The 10,281-nt window shown below is 29.7% G+C and overlaps 1 protein-coding gene across 1 annotated transcript; it reads right to left on the bottom strand.

Moving 5' to 3' along the window:
• Positions 1–546: 546 nt before the first annotated feature.
• On the bottom strand, positions 547–4,563 carry LOC103501509 (probable serine/threonine-protein kinase PBL1). The gene is made up of 5 exons (XM_008465105.3): positions 4,309–4,563; positions 2,747–3,427; positions 1,839–2,096; positions 1,504–1,629; positions 547–1,324 (listed from the first exon to the last, which is right to left on the bottom strand). The coding sequence occupies exons 2-5, from the start codon at positions 3,374–3,376 to the stop codon at positions 692–694; spliced, it is 1,647 nt and encodes a 548-aa protein (XP_008463327.3). The 5' UTR covers positions 3,377–3,427; positions 4,309–4,563; the 3' UTR covers positions 547–691.
• Between the last annotated feature and the right edge of the window lie 5,718 nt (positions 4,564–10,281).

Raw genomic sequence — 10,281 nt, forward strand, 5'->3', positions numbered from 1 at the left:
AATATTGAAGCCATGAAGAATTGAAGATTCAAACTTCAAAAAACATCATACTTCAAAAAACGTTGAGATATCATCTTCGGAAATATTGAAGACCGAAGTGATCAAACTTTTTTTAAATTCTAGAATAAATATTAGAGATTGTATCTACAACACCATATAAATCAAAGTTCAATTCTATAAATTACGTTTTTCTAGAAATCTCGTGTGAACATTTATATTATTACAATAAAAAATAAGAATCAATTATCAAACATGTTTATGTCTTTTTCTCTTTTTTATTTTTTCAACTTGTTTTTAAAATGGAGAAAATACGGAATAAGAAAGAAGAAACAGAAAATAAGAACGTTATCAAACGGGATCCTTTGATGTACTAGTACATTGATCTTGCTTAAAACTCAATCAGACAGTAAATGCTCAAGAATTTTGAAAGTTTGAATGTTCACAATAGAGGAAAAAGAAAATCCATGGCTGAAGAAGAGTAGTTTGTAACTCAGGCAGGAGAAGAGTGTAAAGATTTACATTAAATGACATTGTTAGAACTATATCTACACAAAAATAAGCATATATTTATGGTGGGGTTTTTTTCTTCCATCTGCTGTACATTGTGTTGAATCAATCACCAAAAGACCATAGAAGAAAACAAAGAAGAAAAGTTTAATAAATAATAAACAAATAGTATAAATTTAGAATATCAGTATCCTTCGATTCGAGGTCTTCGAAGGGCTGATGCGGATGATTTTCGCCTTTCTTGTCTATCGAAATCCTCGAAGGAGAGGGTCGAGCATAACCGGGGTGGGAGTGTAGGAGAGGAATTTTTCCCTCCAGGTGAAAGGGATGGGTGGATTCCAGAAGGTGGAGAAGGTGAGAAACTTAATCTGGCTGCTGCTGGTGTAATGATCCCATCAAGGCTTGGTGATCTTAGCATCTGTTTTGCAGGGGATGCGGCAATGGGTTCTTGTAGAGGGAATCGGCTAGATTGCTTTAGATTTTGGATGATTTTCAGATGCTCAACTACATTTCTCATTGTGGGTCTTTCTGAGGGATCCTTCTGAAGACATTTTTGAGCAATGTCAGCCACTGTCCTGGCTGCCTTGGTCGGGAAACGGCCTTTTAATTGAGGATCCATGATCAACGACAATCGACCATCATCTGCTAGGAACGGTCTGCTCCACTTAACTAAGTTCCTCTCTTCTTTTGGGTAACGGGAATCAAGATTTCTTCGTCCGGTTAGCAATTCTAGAAGAACAATTCCGAAACTCCAAACGTTGCTCTTCGGAGTAAGCAGCCCCCTCTCCAAAGTCTCCATTGACAGATATGCCGATCCCTGAATATGTACAGATATGAAAAGGAATCAACAGTCTTGCATTTGGAACGGTTGAGCGAAAAAGGATGGTTTAAGAGGCCAAGATAATACCATGTACCAGCAAAAATACCAGAAACTCTACCACATAGGGCAAAATTAAAGTTTAAGTTTCACTGGGATTATAAGAAACAAGAACTCACCACTGAATTGTTAGAGATCTCTGTTTCGGTTGTAGGAATTTGTCCAACACAACCATATCCAGAAAGCTTAGCACTAAAATCCTTGTCAATCTGTATGTTGGCAGTCGAAAATTCGTTGTACATTGCCTGCAAATAAAGATCGCATTTAGCTTTAAAATTCTGTTTTGCTTCTTGAGTGACTGTGTACGTATGTTGGCTGGAAGAGAGTGTATAGAATGATATACTAATAGTTATCTTGGTCAATTGAAATACTTCCAAATCAAAATCAGTTACGAACAAACTCTAGGTTCAAGTATTGATTAGGAAAACAAGTAAATGGACCTCTAAATGCTCACCTGAAAAGGTCCTTCTTCATGCAAGAAAGTCAGACCTTGTGCAGCACATAATGCAATCTTTATTCTTGTATTCCAGTCAATAGGTGGCCCATCTGACCTCCCATACAATAGACGATCTAAGCTTCCATGAAAGAGCCTCTCGTACACTAGCATTCTCTGCCCCGAACCCTCGTGGCCATGAAAGCCAAGCAATTTACAGAGGTTTGGATGTTGCAAAGATGTCAGAGTACTAACCTCAGAAACAAATTCCCTAAAACCCTGAAGTGCAGAATACAAAATGTATATGAATTTTCAGTTTCTTCACGACCACGGAGATATAAAACAACTAAAGTTATCCCTAGCCCAAGACTGACAGTACAAAATACTTCTTGAGTTCACTTGAACATGATAAAAACTCAGATTCCACTCCTGAGATTTTTTGTGCACTAAAAAATGCATACATGTGCGAGAATAAAAAGGACCGGTTCTGAATTTTCATGGTAGAAAGCTAATTCTTGGTGCAAGCTCAGAAAATAAGGATGAAAAGTGCAAAAGTAAACAAGCTACTAAACGCAGCTAACACTAGCTACAATTTACCAAGACTATAAACAGTTATACATCCTTAATAAGAATCTCAGTTTTCATTAAAACAAATGAAAGTATGTAAAAGAGGCTTAAAAAAACATGCCCACCGGATGGAGCCACAATACTGGCTACAGCAAGAATGGAGCTCATCCAACATAATGAAACCAAACAGGTGACTACAAAATGCTGATTAGCAGATGTCTATAACGAATAATTAAATCTAACCAACACTCAAAACACTTCATGTCACTCAATGAGAGCTACAATGTGTCAGACTTCATCAACTACATGGGCCATTAAGTAGGGAAACATGCACGAGTAGTATACCAGACTTTATATCTCACCTGATTGGATGGATGACGGAAAGTAATAGTGGCTTCAAACTTCTTTGAAGTTGAAGTGTCATCTCCAAAAGAAGCCCTATATATTAAAGAAGATAGACTTTCTGAAACACAAGATTCAGCAGAAAAATTATGGCAAGCAGCAGATATTTCTTCATATGAAAAGTTTCTGACCGCTCCCACAGGAGGTAGCGGCAAAGGTCCAGAGGAATACAGAGGGCCAGATGATGCCGCTGACTTAAAGCTTCCAGTATTCTTTAGGGCCACAATAACGTGGGGTGATGGAAGAGGAAGGGGTTGAGGACTTGGGGATCTTTGTTCCTTACTGAATCCAAATCGGCTAATTGGTTCTTCGGATTCCTCATATTCAACTGATGAAAGAGCGTCCTGTTCTGCTGCATCAAGAGATGACGGAGCAGACAACGTTCGTACTCTACTTCCAGCAGCTCCATTAGCTGGTTGTACAGGTTTCACTCTGGTCTTAAAACTTGGTGGTGCTGACTGCAATGTGCGTGTACGAATTTGAGGTTCAGGCAGCTTAGTTGGCACAATTTCTTTAGACTTAACACGTTTGTCATGAAGACTCTGTAAATGATTTTTCTTCTTGCTCTTTAAAACTGGGAAACACCCCATCTTATGTTCAAGATGGAAGAAATGCTAACAAGCCACGTACTCTTAATCGCCCTGCAAAAGGAAAGGATAGAAAAAAGGACTAAGCAATCAATTAAAAAACATAAAATCAACCAAATTATAGATTAATGAACCCGAAAACTTGCTAAATTATTGGTGCATTCAAATTCAACTATCGCCACGAAATGACGAGACATTTTGAACGTCGAAGCCAAGTTTTACTTTTACGACCCTCAATCACCCTTTTTGTTTACTGGCAATCTTCTACGCATAATAAAAATCAAAGACGGAGATAAAACAATCAACAAATTTAGTTATACATCAGAAACTATTACCATCTCAAACAGTGAAAATTTCTGAGAAAACCCATATAAACCCCACGAATAATCGAACAGAAATTCAGCTGTCACCAAAGAGAACATCCATTCTTCCAAAATGAAAAGGAAAAAAAAAACATGTTCACAAATTGAAAAATCCCAAATAAATCTACTCCAGCAGATAATCAAAGAGCAAACTCCAGAGCTCAATACCCATTAATCTTTTCATCTTCAGAAATGACAAGAAAAAGCAGCACCAAATAAAAATCATCGCAAACTTCTAACCACGCCCACAAGCTCAATTACCCTAACTTTTAGGGGAAACCCCATTACCCATTTCATATAATCAAATAAAATCAATAAAACAAAACCCCATCTCCATGGCCGAAAAAAAACCCATTACCCATTTCACCCGATTACACAAAACCAAGCATCAAATCGCTACAATCACAAAACAAATAAAAGGAAAAAAAAATGAAGCGAACCCAACAAGAAAAACAGAACCCAGAAAGAAAATGAAGCGAACCCAGAAAGAATTGAACAGTGAAGAAGGTTTTGAATGAATCAAAAAGAAAATATGAAAGTAATTCAGAGAGTAAAGAGAAGGGTCATGAATACCTGGAGGGAAAACAAGTGGTGGAAGCAAGAGTAAGCAGATCGGAGGATTGAGAAATGAAGGGGATGGGAAATTGGGGGTTTCTGAGAAAGAATTGAAGTCTGAGAAACGAGGAGGAGGAGGAGGAGGAGGAGGATTGAGAGCAAAAACAGTGAAAGAAAGGGGAAAATGATTAAGAATTAGTTAGGAACAGAAGGAGAAAGAGAGAAAGAAAGGCTCCAATGAACAGTGGTCAAAGTTCTCACCAAAACAGAACAGACTTATTATTATTATAATAATAATTATTACAATTAAATTATTAATAACAAAAAAGTTTATCTTTATTGAATAATGGTCTCTATAAATAGCATATTCCTCTCCTTATGACCTTTTTATCCTCCTCAACTTCTCTTCCCTTTTTCTTGTTGGTTTTTTCTGTTTCTTTTTCCTTTTTCCTAATAATAATAAACTCATATATCATTTTAAATATTTTTTATGTCTATTTAAAATCTTTTTTCCTTTTCGACGAAAGTCTCATTTCATTATCATTTTAAATAATAATGTTCTCCATAATTCATATCATTTTTATTTGTTCAACTTTGTGTTTATATTTTCCAGACTACTACATGTTTGATCTTACACTTTTTCTTTTTATTTTAAAAAAAGTGTTTTGATTGAATAGTTTTTATTTGGTTTTATGTTCTACTCCTATAATTGAAGGTCTGTTTTGTACAAATTTATTTTTTAGAGATTTAAATTTTATTTTAATTTGATTTACGTAATTCAATATTTATGATTATAACCTCGATTTTTATTAATTATTTGTAAATAGTTTAATAATATTTTAAATAAATTTTGAAATTTATTTAAGAATATTTATTTTAAATAATGATTTTTTAAAAAAACATTTATAAACATAAAAAAATATTATAGATATCCATGAAAAGCTGTGATATTTTACTATTTTGTAAATATTTTAATTCATTTTACTCTATTTAAAACTCGTTTTTTTAGTAATGATAAACACTAATTTACCAAAATGAGTAGTTAGTAAAAATAAAGTTAAAATGAAATTCTTGTAATTTAGAAAAAAATGAACAAAAACTCAAATTTTAATGATAAAATCGCAAAATATTAAAATTGATTGACTAAGTTGAAATAAAAAATTCAAAAATTTAAAGAAAGATTACAATATTTTGAAATATATTTATCAAATAAAAACTAAACTCAAAACTTATTATTATATTTTCTTTTTATTTTTTAACTTTGTAGTTATTATACTCTAACTTTTAATCATGTGTTAAAAAAAATTCTCTCTCTATAAAAATTTAAAATTTAAATAGAAGCGTGTGATTGAAATTTTAGGACCCTAATTTCAAACTCTCGACATATTAAACAAATTGGTCACTGTATTAATAATAGTAGGAGCATTTTTTTTTTTAATTTTTGTTTCCAAATTTTAAAGTTATTTTGTTTGAAGGAATTAATCGGTTTAAATACTATTCTTGGGAGTAATTTTTTTTTAACTTTTATCAAGGTATGATTATTTTTTAAACTTTTGAAAATTTAGAGGTATTTTTTTAAAAAAAAATTAACGATTTCCATCCAAAACTAGATTTTTTGAACTATTTTTTAAACTTTATGTAAGCATTTTTTACCCAAAGTGTAAAATTTAGGGACTTTATTTATAATTTAGCCCATTTTTCTTTACCAAATTAGCAATTTGATTTGATTTTTAAAAATATAATATTATGTATTTGAACATTTCAAATTAGACTAAGTTATAATATTTCAATATGTTGTATTTCCTAAGGAATATTTTTTTTGAATATGTTGTATTTTCTTTAGCATCCATAAAAAGGAGAGAAAATGAAGCTACAAATACCTAACCATGTGAGTTTTGCTTGATTTTGATAATACATTTTTGTGTATTGTATTTCACAAAGTTTTGGAGTGATATCACATAGATTTACATCTTGAAGGCAAATGAATTGTTTTGATGCATACATGGGTGATGGCATCCCCATTCAAACGCCAAATTTGGAAGAAAAATTAGGTTGAAAATTTTAGTTCCTAAACTTTAATTTTCAACCATTTTACTCCATATAACTTTAGATTTGTACTAAGTCCCTACCACAAAAATATTTATCAAAATCAAATGGGGTTTGTTCACTAACTTATTTGTTTTTTTTTTTTTTTAATTTTAAAAAATTAGTATATCTTCTTTTAATTTTGTATATGAACTTCTCAAGACAGTAGTTTGAAAGATGGATGAGAAGCAAGGTTCACAAAAAGTTTAAGACTAATTTTGAAGTCAATCATAAGGTAGTTTTCTACTCTCTTTTTTACTACGTTGTGATGTTCTCTTGTTTGAATTAATTCAAGGTTTGGTCTTCATTAGTGTTCGCTTTTTGCTTCACCCACTATGTTTTTTCTTTGTTTTTCCCCTAATTTGGTCAGTTGAGAGAGAATGAAGAATTGGAGTTCTTAGTCGTGTACAGCCATTTCTTTTCTCTGTAAAGAATTGAATTCTTAACCAAATTTTAAACACATAAAAACAACTCTTTTTTTTCTTCTTTCTTTTCAAAGCTTATTTTTGTTTTTAAAATTATTTTATAAAAAGTAGTAAAAAAGCAAAAATCCCAACTTTCATATAGCTACCAAACAAGTCATTGGGGATTTTAGAGTACAATAACTTAGACTTTATTGTTTACAAACAAATTTTATTCATAATCAAGTTATCAACCTACACGTGTAACAAAATTCATGAAATCTTAATAATACTTTATATGTTGGTGACTTAATCTTTACAAATTTAACGTACGTAGAGTATGTAAGTTCGTGGATTTATTCGTCACAAGTTTGAAAGTTGAAGAACTAAATCGTTACCTACGAAAGTTTAAGAATAAAAGTGATTTTTGAAATAAAATTTAGTGATATCTTAGGGCGTGTTAGATCGATGAAAAATTGAAAATTTAAAAACTTCATAAAATGCATATTTGTTTTAATGAATGAGAAAAGTGTAAAACAAAATCTAGACTATCTATAGCAAGCATTACCTTTAATTTTCTAACTACAGGAAACATAACTGATATTCTGATATTAAGGTATTTGAATGATATTAGCTATATTCGTTCTAATTAAGATATTACCATAATTTCACTTCAATAAGACTAAATATATCCCTAAAACACATTTTTTTGTGTTTTCTTTGTACAATTATTCATTTTGGTTAACAAATCAATAATATCTTATAAATGTATGTGAAGCTGAGGTAATCTCCTTTTAGGACTTAATTACAATTTTAATTATTTCAAAATATAAAGAAATGTCATAACTATTAAAAATAACTGTAAATATATCATAATTTCACTATTTGCTAACGTTAGATAATGATAGACGTTAATAGACATCTAACAATGTGATAGGATTACAATAATCTATCACCATTATACAATGATATTTTGTTCTAATTGTAAATATTTTAATTCATTTTACTAAATTTAAGAACTAATATTTTTAGTTTATCGAGTATATAGGAAAATTCTTTTTTTTTTTTTCGATCTCCAAGTTTGGAAAAACATACATCTTGGCCTTTAGATTTTCAAAATGATCTTTTAGTTCTCGAGTTTGTTTTAAGAATATGTACATTTTTAGTTTATAAGTTATCTAGACTTAACATTTTAGTACACAGATTTTTAAAATAAATTTTAAAGGTTCCTAAAATAAATTTTTATTAAAATTATTAATTTTAAATATCATATAATTATTTTAGAATTAAAAAAATCTTCACAGACATATTAAATCTATTCTAAAAAACTATCAAAAGTGTACATTTATGAAATTTATGGTTCTAATACAATTTAAAAGTGACATTTTTTTCCTTCTAATAATGAGCTCAAAGGCATTGTTGGAAGCTTGGATCAAATGTAAATTTCCTGAATAATAAAAAAGAAAAACAAAAGAAAAAAGAAATTGTTAAAATGGAAAAGGGGAGGGGCAGAAAGGTAATTTAAGATAGAAACTAGATTAGGGAGGTGGCAGCACCAGTCAAAAGTTTGAAAATTATAATATTTTTGAATTATGTTTTTCAAATTATTAGATTTTAAAACAAACAAATAATAAATAATATTTTCTTTCAATTAAAAAAAGAAAAGAAAAGAAAAGAAAAGAAAACATGTTCCCCACATGGTCAAAGATACCTATCAAGATAGACCTTTGACTCCGGACATGCACCGTCAGATCAGTAGTGAGGAAGAAATGAACGGCCACCATGCAATAGCATTGAATTATCGCGTGGGACCCTCATATAAGAACTTCTTTTTTTCCTCTTGTCTCTATCAATAAACAAATGAAATATCAATTTATACTCTAAACAATAACTCTGCTGTTTTTTAACCATGTAATTAAAGTTATTTTAAAAGTAAAAAAATTTTATTTTACCCATTAAAAAAATTATTTATTAAAGATTGAAAACCTATTTCACACTATATTTATTTTTTAAAAGAATAAGTAAAAATGACAGATTATAATTATTATAATTAGTTGATTCGAAATAACAAAGATAGTTTTAGATATATTTTAAGAATATTTTCAAAAATAATAAAATATTAAAAATAATTTAAAAAATATAACAAAATCCATATAAGTATTTTTTTTAGAAGATGTAGTTTAATTGTTTTTGCTAATTAAAATGATGTATAATTATTACTTTGGATCTTAAATTAAAATACAAATGGATATTTCTTTTCTTTTCTTTTTTTTAAAGAAAATAGAAATGCGTAAAACAGCTAACAAACATTCAAGGGCGGCAGAAATCCCGTGAATTTGTGGATGTTTCCACCACCGCAGGTCGGCGGTGGCGCTCGGCCCCACCGGCGTTGTTTAATTTGGACTTTCTTTCTCAACTTTTTTATTTTTTTTAAAAAAATCTATTTTTAAAAGTGAGATTATCATTAACACCACGTGTTTAATTTTTTTGTTTATTTATTTTTATATTATCTAAGAAAAAGATTAATCAAATATCAAGTCAATTAGTTGTTGATACCATACTGGATCTTGCAAATATATATATATATATATGAATTTGATGTTTAAAACAATAGGCCATTAGTTTGAAATTAATTATTACCGTAAAATGTGAATACGAACTTTATATTATCTTATGTTTATTAGTTTTTAATGACTTTATTGGATGTGTTGTGCTCTTGTGGATGTTGTATTTTTAATTATATAAATGGTTTAAATACATGCTTCTTTCGTTTTAAATAATGGCTAAATCATAGAAAACATTCATCAACTTGGTGGGTCGTATCAATTTTTTTTTTAAACTTTCAAATATTTAAAAAAATGTCTTTACTTTTTAAAAAATAGTTAACAAATATTCTTACTATTCTTTTGTATGGAAACGGCTAGTTTTGTTTAAAAAATACTCTCGGACTGTTGTAAACTTCCAACAATATCATTAAACTTGAAAAAAGGTTAAAAACTACTCGTATTAGTCTAATTCTCACACCAAATTTCTTAGCATCGAAAATAAAACCAATGTTTTAAAATAAAAGTTAAAACATAAAATTTCACGAAACCTCGCAAAATTTCGAATTAAAAACTCCTTAAAACATACTATAATAATAATTAGTTAAACAAGAAAAATCTCACATTGATAGAATGACCAATTACATTTTTTATTTGACAATTAACAGTAAGTTAATTAAAATTAATATTGAGATTTGTTGTGTTTGTGATCTATCACTCCCTGTAAATAGTCAACTAAATCTAAAACTTCGGTTTTAACTTAAAATTTTGGTTTGTGAGAAAAATGATGTAAACTTTGGATTGATGAGAGAAACTTTTTCTAAATTTTTTTTATAGTATTTATGAAACTTTTTTAAATAATTAACGAGTAATTTTGAAACAAAACTTTAATGGCTTCCATCTGAAAATAATGACAAATGATATTTTTGAATAATTTTTTAAAAGTTTAAGGACACTTTTTA

The sequence above is a fragment of the Cucumis melo genome, chromosome 8, assembly GCF_025177605.1.
Source record: "Cucumis melo cultivar AY chromosome 8, USDA_Cmelo_AY_1.0, whole genome shotgun sequence".
Classification (NCBI taxonomy): Eukaryota; Viridiplantae; Streptophyta; class Magnoliopsida; order Cucurbitales; family Cucurbitaceae; genus Cucumis; species Cucumis melo.